We start from the raw sequence: 18,416 nt of genomic DNA on the forward strand, positions 1-18,416 counted from the left end.
AATAGGTGGGCGAACTTAATGTGATGTTAGGGGTTTTCTGGGTCTTCTCCCTGAGTTGTTCAGCAAGGATCGAGTATCCCTCATTATGCCTGACCTGAGGAACTGCTTGGCGACGGTGGCCGAGGCGCCGGTGATGGCGGGTGAACTGGGCCACTTCCGAGTCCATGGTGGTGGCCTGGGGGGGGGGGGGGAAGGGGGGGGAAGGGAGTGAGGTGGGCGGCGCGGAAGCGACCTGGCGACCGCGGCGTTGAGTGATCGGCGGCTGGTGGACGGATGGTTTGGCGGGCGGGCGGCAAGCGGGCGGATCGGCAGATGACATGGCGGACGGATCGGCAGGTGGAGGTGGCGGGACGGGGTGTATGGTGGGGGGGGGGGAGGGGGGGGGGGGGGGACTGGCTGGCGCTGGGTAAGGTTTAATCGACGACGATCAGAAGAAGAGCTCCTCGCACTGGGCGCGGGTGTCGTCGGGCGAGGTGACGGTATGGCCAATGGTGCGGTCGCACTCGAAGATCTCGTAGTCGTTGCCGCCCGGATAGGTCTTGTCGCCAAAGAAGTGGATGGTGTCAAAGGCGTCGAGGTAGCGAAGGCAGTAGACCTTGGTCCAGCCCTTGGGAAAGACGTCCATGGAGATTTGGCCGCCGATGGAGACCTGGATGCCAAAGGCGTCGCCAAACTTGTCCTCGATGGCCTTCTTCATGGCGACACGGACGCCGGCGCCCTTGTCAAACTCGTTGAACGCCTCGCGCTCGGCCTGGGAGCAGTCGCGGCCGATGGGCGAGACGTTGATCATGCCGTTGCGCCACTCGACAAACGTGCCGCGCTTGACAGGGATGTCCAGCTTTGCCACATAGGCGAGGACAAAGTTGATCAGCTCCTGCATGCGCTCCTCGCCGAGGTATGCCAGGAACGAGTCGTCGCCGAGCTGCTCCGAGCCCTTGTACGCCGTGAGGCCGTTCTCGCCAAAGACATAGTCGAACGAGTCGAGGATGTCATCGCCGATCTGCTCCTTGATCTTGCCAAAGTCCGAGCCGCCGACAATGCCCACAACCACCCGCTTGCGCAGCTGATGGAGGAACGTCCGCATCTCGGCGGTCGACTTTTGCCGCGCCGGCGTCAGCGTCCCATCCACGTCAAACAGGACGAGCGTGCTCTCGTCGCGCTCCGCCGGCGGCGCCGGGCAAGCCGAGTCAGCACCAGCACCAGCACCAGCACCGGCCGCTGCCGAGCTCACCACGCCTGCCGAGGAGTATCCGTAGCCGGCCGGGAAGCCGCCGTAGCCAAAGGCGCCAAAGGGAGCAAAGCCGCCGTACGGGGCGTAGCCGTAGCCGTAGCCGTAGCTGTGGTGGCTGTGGTGGTCGCCCGAGGCGGCGGCGGCGGCACCGGGTGCGAGCGGCTGGTGGTGGGGATGGGGGTGGTGGGGCATGGGCATGGGCATGGGCATGGGCATGGGCATGCCTCCCTGTGCGGGGGGGGTAGCGGTGGGGAACGGGTATCCGTACATTGCTTGCTGCTGGAGGGGGTAAGGGTGAGGTATGGTGGGGAGAGGGTGCTGACGTCGCCAACGACTGAAGAGGGGATCGCTGAGAGGGGAGGCGGGGGGGGGGGGGGGGGGGGGGGGGGGGGTCAACATGGTCACGGTCATCACCACCATCGCCACCATCATCATCACCACCCCCACAACCACCCACAACCCACCCCCACAACCATCACCATCACCATCACCATCTCACTACTTCATAAAGTCACTGATCGACGCCTCAATGCCCAGCAATGAGTTCGGAAGCAGCGCGAGGGCGGTGACGTTCTCGTTGTCCAGCAGCGGCTTGATGACCCGCGTCGCCGACATAAGGATGTGGAAGGCCTGCGCAATCCGCGTTGGGTACGGAAGCGGGAGCACGGTCTTGACGATGGCGTAGGCGGCGACGGCGAAAAAGTGCGAGACAAGGACATACGGCCGCGTATCGAGGAGCCCGAGGAGTGACATGGTGCCGTCGCGGGTGATGCGGTTGAGCTTAAAGTACTCAAAGCAGGCGTCCTGCATAAACGGCAGATACTCGTTGTCGCGGGCGGCAAAGACGGCGTACAGCGCGTTTGCGAGCACATTCGCCGTCGACGCATGCTCCTTGCGCAGCGTGTAGAAGCTCTTGAGCTTCTTGGCCGTCGCCTTGCGGTCCGAGAGATCGTCGACCTCGCCGAGGAGCTCCACAAGGAGCTTGCCGTCGGCGAGCGCCACCGTCATGCCGGCTCCAGTGAGCGGGTGCCGCATGTTGAACGAGTCGCCAAGCGCAATGGCGCCTAGCTTGCGCTCCGGCACCGCAGGCAGGTACGAGTTGGGCATTGTCCGCAGCTTGGGCGACTTCTCGAGCGCCGCCAGCGCGCCAGCCCGCAGCGCCGGCGGCATCTGCTCGGTCATGGCCCGCACATATTCGCCGTACTCCTTGCCCGGCACGCTGTTGGGGATGTCGATGAGCATGCGTGCCTCGCGCGACCCAATCGGATAGCACAGAATCGGCGACGGGTCCGCCAAGATGACATGGCCCGAGTTGGGGAACGGAAGCTCGACGTCCTCGAGCTCCAGCGCAAGGAACGTCGAGGTCTTGGCCGGTTTGGTCTTGGTCAGCAACTTGCGCGCCCGCGACGCAAAGCCATCGCAGGCGATGGTGAGCCAAGCGTTGATTCGGCCCTTGGAGCCGTCGTCCTTGGACGTGTAGTCGACGCCGAGCACCGTCCCCTCCTCGTCCTCCCACATCCGGTTGACCGTCGCCGCCAGGGCGGTGACCCCGGGCGCCTCGCGGGCCGCCTTGCGCAGGCCCATCACAAAACGCCCGTGGTGGAAGGCGATGCCCATCGGCGCCTCACCGGCCTCGGGCGGGTATGGCAGCCGCACCGCCTCCTCGCCGTAGAACACCCCGTAGCCCTCGATGGCCTGCCCGTCGATGCCCTCCACGGCCTCGCCCAGGCCCAGCTCGCGGAGGACACGCAGCCCGCCGGGCTGCAGCAGCTCGCCCACAATCCGGTTCGGCTCCGACCAGTCGCGCTCCAGCACCACCACCGTGTAGCCCTTGCGGCCCAGCACCGCCGCCAGTGCCGCTCCGAGCACCCCGGCGCCTACGATGCACACGTCAGCCGTGTGCGTCACCGGCGGCGCCGCCGTCTTCCTGCGCCCGCTGCTCCCGGCAGTCGCGGCCGCCACAGGCGCCATCTGCGCCAGCAGCCGTGCCGTCCGCTCCCGCGCCGCCTCGCTAGTCGACCCACGTCCTGCCATTCTTGTCTCCGTCCTGCCCTCTGCCGCCTTCCGAGTCGGGTGCTGCTCCTCCCACTCGCGTCAGCCACAACGTGCGCCCGATCCGCCCTCCTTCGCCGCCGCCGCTGCCACGTTGCCGCCAGTCTCCCGCCACCACCCCCGCCTGCCCCTGGGCCCATCCTTACATCGCCGCTCACACCCGCCCTTCTCGCCCCACACTCTCTGCCCGCCATCCTGCGCCTCTCTTTCCACTCTCCCTCCGCCTCTTGCATCCACACGCGCAACCACACACACACGCAGCTCCCATGACCGTACCCAACCCAACCCATTCTGCCAATTTTCTCATGATCACTCGTTCTCGCGTCAAGCTGTGGCGCTCTACGCGCACAGGTCCGACTCCACCACTACGATCTGTGGGGCATTGTTCATTCGCGCAACTCAAGGAACATCGCCACGCTGCGCCTCACCCAGTGGCCAGGCTCGCGATCGGTTGGAAGGCCGACCGCGAGCACAAAGTTGTTCGACTGCCCTGCGGTTGAGACTTGCCCGTACCGTGCAAGAGTCTTGTACACCGGACAATCGTAGAGCGCGTTCTTGGCGCTCGGGTCCTCATCGGCCTCGTCACCGTCGCCATCGCCACTCGCCACCACCGGCTCCAGCCAGATGGGCGGCATCGGCGAGATGAGCTCCTTGTCGCGCTGCTCAACCAGGACACCCCGGACCGAGTCCCACCGCGCGCCCTCGATGAAAAAGCCCGAGACGTAGGCCCCATCGGCCGGCGGCTCCGCGAGCACCGCGCCCTCGTCCATGACATGCGCCCGGAACACGACTCCGTCGATTGCCACAGAGTACTTGCGGGCGTAGTTCTGAAGCACGCCGGTGAGAAAGGCTTGCGGATAGAAAAACTTGCCGAGCCCGTACACCACCGGCGGGCCATCTTCGAACCACCGCTGCAGAAACTCGAGCCGGCTTCGCAAGTCGGCCATCCATGGGCCGAGCGCCTTCTCCGACAGGTACCCGGCGTCACCCCACGCGCCCGGAACGAGGCCATCAAACACCCGCTGCGCCACTGCGTCGAGCGCCGCACTCATTACAATCCGGCCCTGCAGCGCCGCAAGTAAGTCCGTCAGGCTTCCCTCCACAACGCCCAGCAGCGAGTTGTACCGCGTGCAGTCGTGGTACAGAACCGTCGCCATCGAGTCCTCGTGCTTGAGCGGGTACTTGGCCCGCACCGCTCTCGGATCCAGCCCGGTCGGCACCAGCGCCAGCAGCTCCTTGACCCGCTCTGCCACCACAGCCTCGAAGCTGGCCGACTCTTCCGTGTCGGCCTCGTTCTCATCGGCCTTGCTCTCGCCAGCCTCGTCTGTCGCCGCTGCTGCTGCTGGCGCGCTCCCGGAGCCGCCCGAGCCCAGGGAGACCAGGCCTTCGCAGAGCTTGAGGCCCTCAACCACCGCCAGCGAGAGCTCGGCATTCGAATGGAGGCCAAAGACCTCGGCCGAGTCGACCTCCGGCAGCGCATCGATGTGGTCCAGGTACTCTGAGAGCGGCCCGGCACCAGGTGCCCGGTACTCGCCTGTCGACGTGTAGCGCCAGCCAGACGAGAGCACCTTTTTCGAGAACAAGCCACCGAGGAGCGTGGCACACAGCCGCCGGTCCCAATCGTCGGTAATCCGTCCGCCGTACATAATTTCGCCCGTCAAGTAGTTGAGCGCGTAGAACGGAACGTCCTGGTTTGCCTCTAGCAGCAGATACAGCTGCTCCTTGGACGCAAGCAAGTCCGACTCGGAGAACTCGTACGCCTTGTTCCAACCGAGCGGACCAAACTTGCGGCGCTCCTGGACCAGCGCGTGGAAAAAGGTGAGCATCCACGTGAGCTTGTGTGCCACCGGGTCGCGCCGCGCGTCCGACGCAAAGTGCTCGTCCTCGGAAAACGAGACGTACGACCGTCGCATGTTAGCTCGCACGCCGCGCGGCGGCTCGTTGGTGATCTTCACCCCGATCTGCAGGATCGAGACCGGGAACCGTGGCGACGGCTTGGAGGTCAGCCAGAGCCGGAACTTGGAGTGGACACGTCCGTTCTCGTCAGGCAGCTCGGCCACAATCTTTTCCAGTGCGGGCATCCACGAGAGGAGCAGGTGGCAGTTCTGGAGAACAACCCAGTGCCCAAAGTCGATGCCCTTCTCGATCTGCTCCACCGCACGCGCCTCCTGGCCCTGTCCCAGCGAAATGACCACGATTCGCTCAGACGACATCCCGCGCGACGCACCAAACTTGTACAGCTCCTTCAGCGGGTCCACGCCCGGCGAGAGAATAAAGATGAGCGGCACGTTGACACGCGAGTCCTCAAACGCAGACGCGAGCGAGAACGGCGGCGGCTCCACAAACTCACGCCCAAGCAGCTCCTCCACAAGACTCGCCAGCATCGTCCGCATCCGATCCGGCCGCAGGCACCGCAGGATGCACATTCGTTGCAGCGTTGTGAGGCCAGAGCTCCAGCTGCCTGGCCACATCGCAGCCTCCGGCACCGCAGCCTCGTACACACCTCGCCACCCGTCGGCATCAGCCCCATTGATGCTCTCCGCCAGCCCGGCAAACGCAGGGAGCTTGGTCAGCTCGCAGACCTGGACCCACGATGCGTCGTTGAGCCACTCGTCGATGTCGACGCTCTTCTCCTGGTCCGCCGCAATGACCAACCCTGCTCCGCGCTGCACAAAGTTGAGCTCATCGTCGTCAAGCTGCTCGCGGTTGAGTGTCACCGCGAGGTGGAGCGAGAACAGGAGCTTGTGCTCCTCAAACAGCGACCGGCAGACGTTGACGTAGAACGCAGACGAGAGCGCCGTGTTGAGCGCAGCCAGCCGTCCGTTCATGTCCTGTCCGGCCACGTGCGCCGTCGCGTCGATCGTCCCCGAGTACACGTTGAGGAACCACCGCAGCGAGAACTGGTACATCGGGTCGAGCTTCTCCAGACATGCAGACGTAAAGTAGAGCTCAGTCCCGCGGAGCGCCACAGGCTTAAACTGCGACCGCGCCGCATCAATGTCCTTCTCCGTTACCGCAGCCTCTTTCAGCCGCTTGGCAATGTCAATAGACGTCCGCTTCGAGTTCTTGAGCGTCTGGATGAGCACATCGTCCTCCAGAATGTCGCCAGACGCCGACGAGAGCAGCTCCAGAATTTTGTCCTCCAGAGCAGAGAGCGCCGCCATGTCCGCCGCGTTCTCACGAATGATTGTCGTCTTCTTAGCCTCGATCGCCTGGTTCTCCTTGGCCACAACCACCGCCAGCAGCTGCTCCTCTAGCCCAGCCCGCGTCACCGCAAAGTTGACAAGCGTCACTTGCGTCGCTAGCTGCGGCGGGAACCCGCCCGAGCGCCGCGATGTCATGTACATTTGGAACGACTCGGTGTACGGCACCATCTTGTCGGCCAGCCGCACCACCCGCATCCCATCCTTAACCACCACAGCCCGCCGGACAAGCTCGTTGAGCACTGCAGGTAGCTCCTCGCCGACGTCCTCCAGCAGCAGAGTCTTGCCCGACACAATCGCGGCCTCCACAACCCGGACCAGGTCCGGTGCGCTCGGCTTGACCACCACAAGCCCCAGGCCCGAGCCAAGCGACGCACCCGAGCCGCCAGTACCGGCACTCTCACCCGGAGTTCCGCTTGTTCCTGCCAAGTCAGCGCTGCTCGGCTCGCCATCGCTCTCGCCCTCGTCGTTTGAACCCGACACGTCGTCGCCGTGGCTTGGGGATGCAGGCGCGGGTGCCGTGCCGCCCACAGGCTCCGGCCCGGCCTGTGCCGCCCGCCGAATCCACGAGTTCGCCTGGCCCTGCGGATCAACCAGGAGTGGCCACTTGGACGTCGACGAGGCAATGACCGCGTTCTCGGCAGAGTACCCGCCGCGTGGAAGGCCCAGAATCTGCCATCCGAGCAGTTGCAGCTCGTCGCCAAAGACCTTGACCACCGACCAGTCGGCAGAGACCATCATGTTCTTGCCCTCGACAAGCGCTCGCCACTTGGCCACCATCTCCCGTCGCGCCTGCGTCCCCACCTCGCCAAGGTACACCACCACGCCGGCAGCAAGGAGCACGTCGCCGAGCTGCGAACCAAACTCGGCCGAGAGCTCAACAACACGCTCCCGCCACCGCACCTTTTCGTCGCCGAGCCCGTCGTTGAGCTCCTCGGCGCGAGCAATCTTGAGCTTGCACTCTTCGACCTCGGCCTCCAGCACTGACTTTCGCTCGTCGGCCGCCACGTACTCGGCAGTGAGCTCATCAATTCGCTCCTCGACTTCGCGGAGCGTCGCCCGTGCAGCCTCCAGCCGCGCCAGCGTCTCATCGAGCGAGACCTTGGCTCCCTCGGCCTCGGCACGCAGCGGCTTGACACGCTCGTTGACAAAGTAAAACTTGTACATCGACGTCACCCAATCGGTCATCTTTGCGCATGGGACCGAGATCTTGGCCATCTTGGCCGTCGCAAACTTGGGGTTGGTAATGTAAGGCTCCAGCCGCGCCACCGTCGCCGCCGTAATCGACTCGGGCTCAAAGCCGAGGAGCTTCTTGACAAAGCCGTCGGCCATGAGCGACCGCGCCACTGGCCAGTAGTCAGGCACCTTGCTCCCCGGCCGCGGGCCGGCCACCATCTTGGGCCGGTGGCCCAGCAGAATGCACACCGCCTCGATGGCAATGGTCATGCCTGGCGGCGGGTGCTGCATCGATCGGATCTCCACAATGTCGGACGGCCGCAGTTCCTGCAGTGCCCGCTGCGCAGCCTCCAGCTCCGGCAGCGCCTCGGAGAGCTCGGCCTCGGTCCGCTCCACCATCTGCTCGCACACCTTTTGCTCCGCCTGCGCCTGGACCTCCTCGGACTCGACCGCAGCTTTGGTCTTCTTGGCCTCGGCCTGGTTGACCGTCAACGTCTCGATGAGCGCCTCGACCTCGGTTCGCGTCTTGGAGAGAACAGGCAGCTTGGTCGAGAGATCCTCCTGCAGCGTCGCCACAAGCGCCTCGACCTTGCCCAGCTGCGCGAGGCCGGACCGGAACCGCCCAACCTCGTTCTGCAGGCTCTGCCGCGCCGCCATGTACGAGTCGCGCGCAAACTTGAGGAGCTCCACAAACCGCGACGGTGTCACGTACAGCTGCGAGAGCGTGTACTCTTCCGCAAGCTGCACCATCGACGAGTGCATGCCGACAGCCACCTCGACAACCGAGGAGAGAAGACCAAAGGCCTCGGCCTGTGGCACCCGCTCGCCTTCGCCCACACGGAACGGGGTGTGCTCCAGCGTCGCAGTTCCCACCGCGTGCAGGGCCTCGATCGGCCATGGGCCGTACCAGTCGAGTGTACAAGCCGTGACAAGCGACGGAAAGTCGCGAAGTCGCTGCCGGAACAGCGCCGACGACGGTGACATACAGAGGACAAGATGGAGGTTGGCCCGACGCGCGAGACAAACTCCTGGTACACAGCCTCGCGGGTGAGGCCAACCGTTGCCGACGCCCCGCCCTTGGCCTGCAGCGCCGCAGTCACCGACCGCGAAATGATCTCCATGTCGTCCGAGCCAAACAAGTTGGGCACGTCACCGTTGTGCAAGATGTTGTCGAGATCCTCCAGGAAGGCCTCGTCGATGGCCTGCGCCTCGTCAAAGAGAAAGACCACCGGCTCGCCCTCGGCGCCGGCCAACTTGAGCACTGTCCGCAGGTCCTCGTGCCACTCGTTGCGCGAGTACTTGGACTTGAGCTCGATGGTGAACAGGTCGTAGTCGCAGAGCGCAGCCGCTAGCCGGGTCAGCGACTTGCGACCAGAGCCACCAGGCGTACCCAGCAGCAGCGCGTGACCGCGCTCCTGGTCGATGGCTCGGACAAGGCGCACAACATGCTCGAGCGCGTTCTGGAAGAGCACAACGTCGAGCTGCGCAGAGTGCATCGAGTTGTACTCGGTCTTGGCTGCCTCAACCCGCTCAACAAGACCTTGCCCGTCGCGGACTCGCGAGTAGGCCCCGTCATCGTGCGCAAAGCGTGCAAAGAGGAGCGGCTCAGACTCGGCCTGGACCGGCCGCGAAAACGCCGAGCTTCCGATGGTGTCGACAAGGCCAGTAAAAACAGCAGCATCGGCACCAAACAGCCGGTCGCCAAACTCGCGCGTGCACTCGTGCCGCCAGAGCAAAAGCCACTCGGCGGCGTGGACCATCTTCTCCGGTGACGCCCGCAGCATGCCGCGGAAAACCTTGAACAAGTTCCGCATGTTGAACACGTAGTGCGGCTTGGACGGTGTCGGCTTAAAATGCTCAATCACTGCCGCGTAGACGTCAAAGGTGGCGGAGATGACACTCGACGAGAGCGAGCGGATGTCCGAGAGGAACTTGGAGAGGTGCGTCTTGAGAATGACTGAGAAAATGTACTCGAGCGACTCACGCTCGTACTCGGGCGAGTAAAGGACGTTAAAGTGGCGCAGCAGCCGCTGCGAGACCGGCGCCTTGCCCGACCCGAGTGTCAGCGCGCCGGCAAGCTGGACGTCGACAAGCTCCACAAACTGCTTGTCGAGGCTCTCCGAGTCGTACCACCCGCCCTGGTCGCACACCTGCCGCAACAGCTGGATCGGCGGACGTGCCCCGTACTTTTCAGGCGTCGGCATGTTGAGGTCGTCGACAAAGACTACCAGCGACTTGCCGGGCATCGGGCCGAACACGCCCTTTCGCCGCCGGTCGACCTTGGACGCCAGCAGCGCTTGCACGTCGCCGGCGTGAACCGTCGCCGAAAAGCCCACAAAGGTAGGCACAAACCGCGAATCAAGCTTGCGGAGCAGGACCTCGCGCAGACCATAAGTCTTACCGGCGCCGGATGTGCCGGCAAGCAAGATCCGCTGGTGCGACCGGATGAGGAGCTCGGCAACAAAGCCGAGCGAGACAGACTCGACCGTCGGCACAAAGACTTGCGAGAGCGGGATGGCCGCGTCGAGCTCAAACCCATTGAGCTTGGTGCTCCATGCCCGCCACCCCACCTCGGAAACGCTCAGCTTGAACTCGTAGTCAAAGATGGTGCCCTCTTGCGGAAGTGGATACATGAGCTTGCTCAGCTTGGGCCCGGTCTTGACCGCCGGTGGTGCCGGCGTCTCAGCGCCCTCGACAGGGCCCGCACCGGCTCCGTCGTTGCTGCCACTCATCTCACTCTCGCGAGGATCGAGTGCAGGTGCTGGCGCCTTTTTCTTGCGCGAGAGCGCCTCGCGGACAATGGCATCAAAGGCAGCGCGGTCGTCAGTCGACTCGAGAATGGTGCCGATGGACCACGCGACGGCCCAGGCAAAGACACACTCAAAGACAGACTGGAGTTCGACGTCCGAGTAAGCAGTGCCGATTGGCTCAAGGAAGGCGCGCTTTGCCTCGTCGGCCGACGCGAGCGAGGCAGCCGCGAGCGCCGCTTCGTCGAGTTCATCGCCGCCATCGGCGGCGTCGTCGTCCGAGCCGTCACCGTCGATGTCAAAGTCGTCGTCGTCGTCGTCGGCGTCGTCGTCGTCGTCCGAGCCCGAGCTGTCATCCGACTCGGAGGCCACCCTCGACTCGGGCGGGCTCACCAGGGGAATGAGGACGTCGAGGAGGATGAGGAGCGAGCGCATGAGGCCGGCGGTGCACGTTTTGAGCGAGAGCTCAGTGCGGAGCACAAGGCTGAGCGCCGGCGCGACGAGGCTGGTCATGAGGCGGTCGATGATGGACCCAAAGGCCTCAGCGACGTGCGGGACGAGGCGGGCGCGCCATGACGCAGCCCAGTGGTCCCACTCGATGGTGTTTTCGTTGACGTACACCATGCCGCAGCGCGAGACCGTGGCCGGTGAGGCCTGCGACAAGTCGCGAACCTCAAAGACAAACGAGACGCGCGGCGGAATTTTGATTCGCTCCGAATTGGGCAGGCAGAGGAGCTTGTTGTCGTCGAGCACGGTGTTCATCGACTCGATCCACAGCGAGTCGACCGGGCCGTCGAACACAATCCACTGCAGCGGGTGGGCGCCGTTGGGCGCCGACGCCGGCGGCGGCTCGGCGAGCCGCTCGACAATGCCGCGGACAATGTGCGAGAGGATGCCGTCGGACCACTCCATGGTCACCTCGTTGACTTCACCGTAGAGCTGGCCCATGGTGATCGACTTGGGATTGATGACGTGGTCCTCGACAGGCTCGCCGGTGGCAGTGAGCGCATCGCGGAGAACGGACCGCGCAGCCGACTTGCCGGTTCCGGCGGTGCCGACGAGCATGACGCCGTGACGGACCTGGAGTGTCTCGTAGTACTGGGTGATCTTGTGGATAAAGGCCGGCGCCGGTTGCAGGTTGGCCGCGGCGAGGGTTTCGAGAATGGCGTCGTCGAGGTTGCCGTAGTCGGGCACCGGCGGCGAGGCTGTCGGGAACAGGTCGGAGAGAATGCCGGTGAAGAGCGGGATGTCGTCGGCCACTAGCTTGGGCACGTTGCAGTCGGAGAGGGCGCGGTAAAGAATGAGCGCCTCGTCGTCGTCGTTCATGGCGCGGCCGAGCGAGGCGCGTGAGGCGCGCATGAGGCCACCGGCGGTGGAGAGCACGGCCTTGATGGTCCGCATGCCAAAATCATAGTGGTCCTGCGACGAGAGCTGCTCGGCGGCGAGCTTGAAACAGTTGACCATCTTGCGGCTGAGCGACGGCGCCGACTTGAAGCCCTCCGAGTAGAGAAGAATCTCGCCGATGAACGCGTAGTCGGCCTTCATCATGGCAACCGGGCGGAAGAGGGCCTTGAGGTTGTTGGGCAGCTCCGTCCGCCCGGCGTACCCGGGGTTCATGGTGATGAACACGGTGCAGGTTGGGTCGAGGTCGAGAAGCGTGCCCTCAAACATGAGCTGCTTGGAGCCTGCGGCGACGCCGCGCTGGATGGCAAGGATTTGCGAGGCAATGACCGAGAGCACTTCGATCTCGATGCGATTGAACTCGTCAAAGCAAGCCCAGGCGCCAGCCGAGGCGAGGCCCTTGAAGAACTTGCCCATCTGCAGGTAGTCAAGCGCTTCGGAGCAGTTAAAGACGACGCACTGCTTGGCGACGGCCTTGGCCAAGTCCTTGCACGTTTCGGTCTTGCCGGTTCCGGCCGGCCCCGCAGGCGCGCCACCGAGGTGCAGGTGCTGCGCCGACATGAGGGTGCGGTAGCAGCGGTCGGTGAGCGGAGTGATGACCAGCCGCGAGGTGTTTCCCAGGTACTCGTAGCCGTAAGCGAGCGTGGCGAGGACCATGCGGACCTCAATCTCGCCGTCGTCCTCCATGTAGAACCGCATTTGGGCCTGCCAGCGAAAGTCGGACTCGACCACAACCTTGTGGGCGATGAGCTCGCGGACGGTGTCACGGTTGTGGACATCCATGACAAAGAGTGAGCCGAGAGTGAGCTGCTGGAGTCGGGTGAGCGGCGAGCAGACGAGCTCGGTGAGCCTGTTGAGCTGCTCGACGAGCTTGGCCTGCAGAATCTTGAGGCCGCGCAAGTCGCGGTCGCGGAGGCAGCGGGTGACGAGCTGGGTAAAGACGAGCTGGTTGACAGCGAGCACGATCTGGCCAGGCCAGGCAAGGACCCAGTCCTCGCGAACAGCAGCGGCATGGTCTGCGAGTGAGTCGCGGACCTGGGCAGCAAGCGCGGTCCGCATGGCTGACTGGACGTCAAGGAGCCAGTGCTCAACGTCGCGGAGGGTGGAGACGGCCGAGGAAAAGGCAATCGACTCACCCTCGGCCGAGTTCATGGCGGTGATGTCGATGAGCTGGCGGCCGGTCCGGGACTTGGCGCCGTCGACCATGGTGAGCGAGTCGATGTTCTCAAAGCACTTGCGCAGGTACGGCTGGACTCGGGTCGGGTCAGTCGACTTGGCCAGAATGTCGAGGAGCTCGTCGTTAGAGAGAAAGTAGAAGCGCGGGAAGACCGATCGCTTAACGTCGAGGTAGTTCTGGAGGAGCTCCATGATCTGCTCGAGCAGGTCGTGGCACTCAATGAGAACCTCTAGAACGTCCTCGTTGTCGCAGACCGAGAGGACGGCTGGCGAGCGCGAGACCTTGTTCATGGTCCGCCGCCACGACGCATCGACAGCGTCGTAGAGCATCGAGCCGCGCGGAAGCGCGCGGTTGATGTCGTCCGACGAGAAAATCGGGTTGAGGTACATCCACGAGCGCTGGACAAGAAGCCACTTGTCGATGGTGGCTTGCACGAGCTTGAGCTTGGCCGAAAACTTGCGGGTCGCCTCCTCGAGCGGGCCGATGAACGGCGACGAGAGCATGGTGGCGACCGAGACGGTGTAGTCGTCGAGGAGGGTGACAAGGTCATCGGGGGCACCGATGATGAACGTGTCCGAGCCCTTGTACGGGAGAACCTCAAACGACTCGCGCTTGAGGCCGACAATCATCTTATCGAGTGTTGTCTCCAGGTTGTACTCGTTGATGGCGACGTCAGCGACCTTGGTCACCTCCTCGATGTGGTTCTCCAGATGCTGCTCCACAAAGTAGTACAGGTTCCAGTCGGCCTGCGGCGAGATGTTGAGGCCGGTCTTCTCATTGAGCTGGGCCCAGTGTCTGCGGCGGATGCCCGGGTGACGGAGCTTCTTGATGATGGGCATGTGGGCGCGAAAGGTCTCGATGGCCTCCTTGAGGGCGGTGGCCGCCGTCGCGCCTGCAATATGCTGCCCGCGGAGCTGGCGAAGAACCTTGGAGTTGGTCTTGTACGTCTTGAGAATGAACTTTTCCATGGCACTGGCTGAGAGCGTGACAAACGTCTGCCCAAGCCACGTGCCCTGCTTGGTGAACCAGGCAGCGGCGTTGGACCAGAGCGTGTAAATGGGCTTGAACTCGGCAAGAGCTTCCGAGAGGACCGGGAGTGGCGACGGCTCAAACTCAAACAGCCGCTCGTGCTTGTTGTACAGCGCGTGCTCCTTGACCAGATCGCGGAGCGTGGTTCGCAGCGCCGCCGCTTGCTCGCCGAGCGTCTCGGCGTCGTCGAGGTTGTCGGCAAAGTCAAAGCTCTTGATGGCAATCGAGGCGTCGATGGCCCGGGCCTCGAGGTTGGAGAGCTTCTCCTTGATTTCGCGCGTCATGTTGATGCGGACAAGGCCCATGAGGCGTTCGGTCTCGACCATGGTGGTGTCAAGCTTGCGCGGCCACGAGAGGATGTGATAGTGAGCGCTGGCGATGGCGTCGGAGATCTCATAGCCAAACGACTCGAGGAGGGCAAAGCGAGCGCTGAGCTCGGCGGCGCGCTTGCCTAGCTTGCGCTTCTCCTTGGGGAGCGAGGCGATGAACTTTTTGAGCATGGTCAGCTCCTCGGGCGTCTCGGGCTGGGTAGTGAGCTTGACGTTGATGGCCGCGTACCGCTCGTCGAGGGCTTGGCAGTACTCCTGAGTGTCGACTCGGAGTGCCTTGAGGAGCGCACGCCGAAGCCGATGCGCGGCCCGCTCGAGCTCAGCCTTGACCTCGACGACCCTCACCTCGAACATGCCCATGACCACTCGCTCGTCGATGAGCGAGCGGATGTCTACAATGAGGCTTTCAACTTTGCGGACCTCGTCGGCGTAGTCGGCCGGCTTGGGCTTGGGCTCGCGCGCAGTGAAAGAAGCCACATACTCGGTGTGGGTCTGCGCCAGGAGGACGTGGAACCGCTCAAGCCGTGAGAGGTAGCCGCGCATGTACGCGCCTGACCAGTCGAGCGCCTTGTCGAGCGCAGCCCGCGCTTGCACCATACCAGGGCTCGACTCGTGGTCGGGCGCAAGGAGCGGCGGGACCTCGAACGGGCGAAACTCGTCGATCTGGACAGTCGGGAGATCCTGAATGGCACTCACGGTCTCGTCCACGAGGTGGTGGAGGACTTCGCGGACATGTTCGACTGACGGCGAGTAGACAAGCAAGCCATCGCTATCGGGCGAGACCTCGAGCGTGACAGTGAAGAGCGGCGTCTTGCGCGGCAAGTACTTGCCCGGCACGCCAAAGAGCTGGAACATCGGCGCTGGCGGCGGGACGCCCGGCTCCGAGGCCGCGACGACGGCACGGGTCAAGGTGCGGGCGCGCCGCTTCTTGACCTTGGGAGGCGCCAGCGCTGTGGTGGTGCTCGGGCTGGGTGGCAGCGTCTTGGAGGCTGTTGCCGCGAAAGTGGGAGCGTCTTCGGGCACGTCGCTCTTGGCCGAGACTGCCGACGGCCTGCGTGATGCGGGTGTGGAGGCTGGCGCAAGGGCGGCATCCGGCGCAGGCGAAGCGTTCCCGGTGACAAAGTTCTCGGCGTAGGACGAGACAAGAGCGGAGAGGTCTTCCTCTTTGGTGCGCTTCTTGCGCGACTTGCCGGAGCTGGCCGAAGCGCCGTCAGCGGCAGCGTCGGCAGCGCCGGCGAGCGAGGGTGCCGAGTCGGCCGGAGCAAGCGAGGCGGAGGAGCTTGCAACGGGATGGGTCGACTCGTCGGGATCCGACTCCTCCTCGTCGTACTCGTACTCGTAGTCTGCGTCTGCGTATGCGGCGGCGACAAGCGCTTCCGCGCACGCAGCGTGCATGCGGTTGAGCTCGTCGATGTACTCGACAAAGGTGGCAGTGTAGTCGTCGATGGACGAGGCAAGGACGATGGCGAGCGCGTCGCGGAGCATGAGGTTGACGAGGCGGACAAGGGCAGCCGGCTCGACAACGTCGTATGGTGCGGCGTTGGCATGTGCCGAGAGTCCTGCGTCGAGCGCGTTGTTGAGCGACTGGATGGTGATGTAGCGGACGTCGCGGACGGTGTTCCGCATGTAAAACGTTTGGTCGTTGAGAAAGTCTGTGAGCGAGGCAAGAGCAACGGCCTTGGACGGCTTGCGCGACTTCGGCTTGAGCAGAAACGAAAGGAGGAGCGGCTTGTCGGTGACCGAGGCGAGGAACGACCACGAGGCTCGAAGTGCGGCGGCAAGGTTCGGGCGGGCCAGAAAGTGGGCCGAGGCGAGCGAGGCAAAGTGGCCGGCAAAGTCGTGGTGCGGGAGGACAAGGGTGCCGAGCTGAGGAATGGCAACCGGAGGCGTTGGGGCGGGCAGCGGCTCGGCCGGGTTGATGGCGCGGTACGGGAGGGTGGCGTCAAACTCCATCTGGTTGATGGTCCGCTTGTAGTGGTAGCGGACGGCTTCCTCAAAGGCATCAGTAAAGAGAGTGCCTGCAACCGTGGGCTCAAAGGCAGCGCTCGGGCCAGCACCGGTGTCGGACGCGCCGGCGCGCGCGCGGGCAACAAGCTCGGCGGTGACGGCGGCAGCGGCGACGGCGCGCTGGCGGTCGGTGAGGGTGGCGGCGTGTGGAAAGTCGCGGCCGACGCGCTTGACAATACTAGCATATGCGGCATCGTCGAGCTCGGGCAGGCCGTCGGTCGGCATGAGGTCGATGCGGACGTTGTAGCGAAGCATGGCCTCAGCCTCGCGGCGAGCCACCAGCGCAGCCTGAAGGCGGGCACCAAAGAGGCTCATATCCTCGCCATCAAAGACGAGGTTGAGCCGCGAGACCCACTTGAGCGAGTGGTTCGAGAGCCACTCGATCTGGTACAGCGCCTTGTCGGCGTTGTAGCCAACAACCAGGCACGGCTTCCACGACCACGAGCCGTCGACGTCAAAGAACTTGGAGAGGCCAGAGACGGCGTAGTTGGGCAGGCTCAGCTTTTCGTTGAGCTCATCAAAGGTGGCGTCGTCAAAAAACGAGAGCGGGAAGAAGCCAGCTGGGACCGAGTCGTCGTCGTCGTCGTCGTTGGAGGATTCGGCCCGGGCCGGGTTCGGCGTCGGCGTCGGCGCCAGCTGGGGCGTAAGCAGCGGTTGGAGCGGAGGCGGTAGCGGTGGGAGCGGTGATTCTCTGTGTGCTTCACGCATGCGGCTGCCGCTTGGCAGCGGCGAGAGCCTCGACGGAGTGGCGTGGTGGGAAGCGTCGCAGACCGGGGATGAGAGGGTCATGGCAAGCGCCGAGGTGGCACGAACAGTCTCTCCCTGCTCAAGTAGTGCCGGAGATGGCTGCAAGCGCATAGAGCTCTGAGCGCGGGTCGGGGTTTTGCGGGCAGCGGCCATGATCTTGCGCAGCGAAGTGGTATTGGAGCGGACGACCGAGGCGCGGGAGAGCGAGGCCTGGCCAGCGTGACGGCTCTGCGCGCGGGCAAGCGACGATGGGCGTGAGAGCGAGCGCGAGAGGGAGCGAGAGCGTAGCGCGCGCGAGCCGCTGCCACGGCTGCCACGGCTTGCACGGCCGCGGCCGCGCCGCGATCGGACCGGGCCGAGCCGCCGGGCGCGGGACGGCTGGTCCGACGATGACACGGCGTTGTCGAGATCGTCGAGTGTGATGGGCCGATCGGCCGAGGCTGCCAGCTCGGCGCCGTCGGCAGAGAACGAGAGATGGCGCTCGACAACGGTGACGTTGCCGACGCCGGTCGAGTCGTCGATGTCGGCGGCCGAGAGCAGCCGCGAGAGCGACGAGGCGGCCGGGACCGATCCCGGGTACGGGCGGACGTCCTCGGCATCCACGTGTGGCGTGCGGTGGACTCTTGCCTCTCGCCCGATGGTGTTGATGGTCTTGACCAGCGACGGTGAGGCGCGGCCAGGCGTGGCGTAGTTCTCGGCCCGTGGCAGGTACGAGTTCGCGTGGCCGAGGAGCGACGGGGCTGCTGACCGCGGCTCGACGCCCCGCAGAGGCGCCGGAGAGTGGCTGCTTCCGGACGACGGCAGAGCAAGGCCGTCGGCACCGGCTTGGGCATCCGGGCGGGAGTTGAGGCTGGCCAAGTCGGCCGCGCCGACCTGCCACGAGCCGATGGGTGGCATGGCGACGGAGCCGGCCGGCTCACCCAACCGCTGGCGGACCAGCTGCTCTGTGGCACGCAGCGACTCGTGCTCGACAAAGCGGTCGAGGGCGAGGAAGTGTGTCCGTTCCAAGGGGGTCTGTGTAGGGAAGGGGGGCGGGGCGGTGAGCGGGGGGGGCGAGGGAGTGCACAGAGGGAGACAGGGGGAGGGGGGAGAGGGACGGCGACGTACCAACCGCTCAGGGTCGACCCCTTCGTAGGTGTTCATGGTTTCAGGGGGAGGGTGGGGAGGGTGGAGGGTGTAGGGTGGTGGGGGTGGGGGTGGAGGGTGGAGGGTGGGGGGTGGGGGTGGGGTGGAGTGGTACGGTTGGAGCGGGGTAGGGCGGTTACCTGGTGGGGTGGGCGGGTGGCTGGGCGTGGGCGGGTGGCCGTGATTGGCGCG

At 64.8% G+C, this 18,416-nt stretch overlaps 3 protein-coding genes across 3 annotated transcripts; all 3 read right to left on the reverse strand.

Moving 5' to 3' along the window:
• Positions 1–397: 397 nt before the first annotated feature.
• On the reverse strand, positions 398–1,501 carry AMSG_08533 (phosphomannomutase 2; the record flags this gene model as incomplete). Its single annotated transcript, XM_013899759.1, has 2 exons — positions 398–1,337; positions 1,488–1,501. The coding sequence occupies 2 exons, from the start codon at positions 1,499–1,501 to the stop codon at positions 428–430; spliced, it is 924 nt and encodes a 307-aa protein (XP_013755213.1). The 3' UTR covers positions 398–427.
• Positions 1,502–1,718: 217 nt separating this feature from the next.
• AMSG_08534 (squalene epoxidase) lies at positions 1,719–3,392 on the reverse strand. The gene has a single exon (XM_013899760.1). It carries the CDS (start codon positions 3,263–3,265, stop codon positions 1,730–1,732), a length of 1,536 nt encoding a protein of 511 aa, XP_013755214.1. The 5' UTR covers positions 3,266–3,392; the 3' UTR covers positions 1,719–1,729.
• A 277-nt stretch (positions 3,393–3,669) lies between these two features.
• Positions 3,670–18,242, reverse strand: AMSG_08535 (dynein heavy chain domain-containing protein; the record flags this gene model as incomplete). Its single annotated transcript, XM_013899761.1, has 3 exons — positions 3,670–8,616; positions 8,649–18,113; positions 18,207–18,242. 3 exons carry the CDS (start codon positions 18,240–18,242, stop codon positions 3,670–3,672), a joined length of 14,448 nt encoding a protein of 4,815 aa, XP_013755215.1.
• Between the last annotated feature and the right edge of the window lie 174 nt (positions 18,243–18,416).

The sequence above is a fragment of the Thecamonas trahens genome (genome assembly GCF_000142905.1).
Source record: "Thecamonas trahens ATCC 50062 unplaced genomic scaffold supercont1.42, whole genome shotgun sequence".
Classification (NCBI taxonomy): Eukaryota; order Apusomonadida; family Apusomonadidae; genus Thecamonas; species Thecamonas trahens.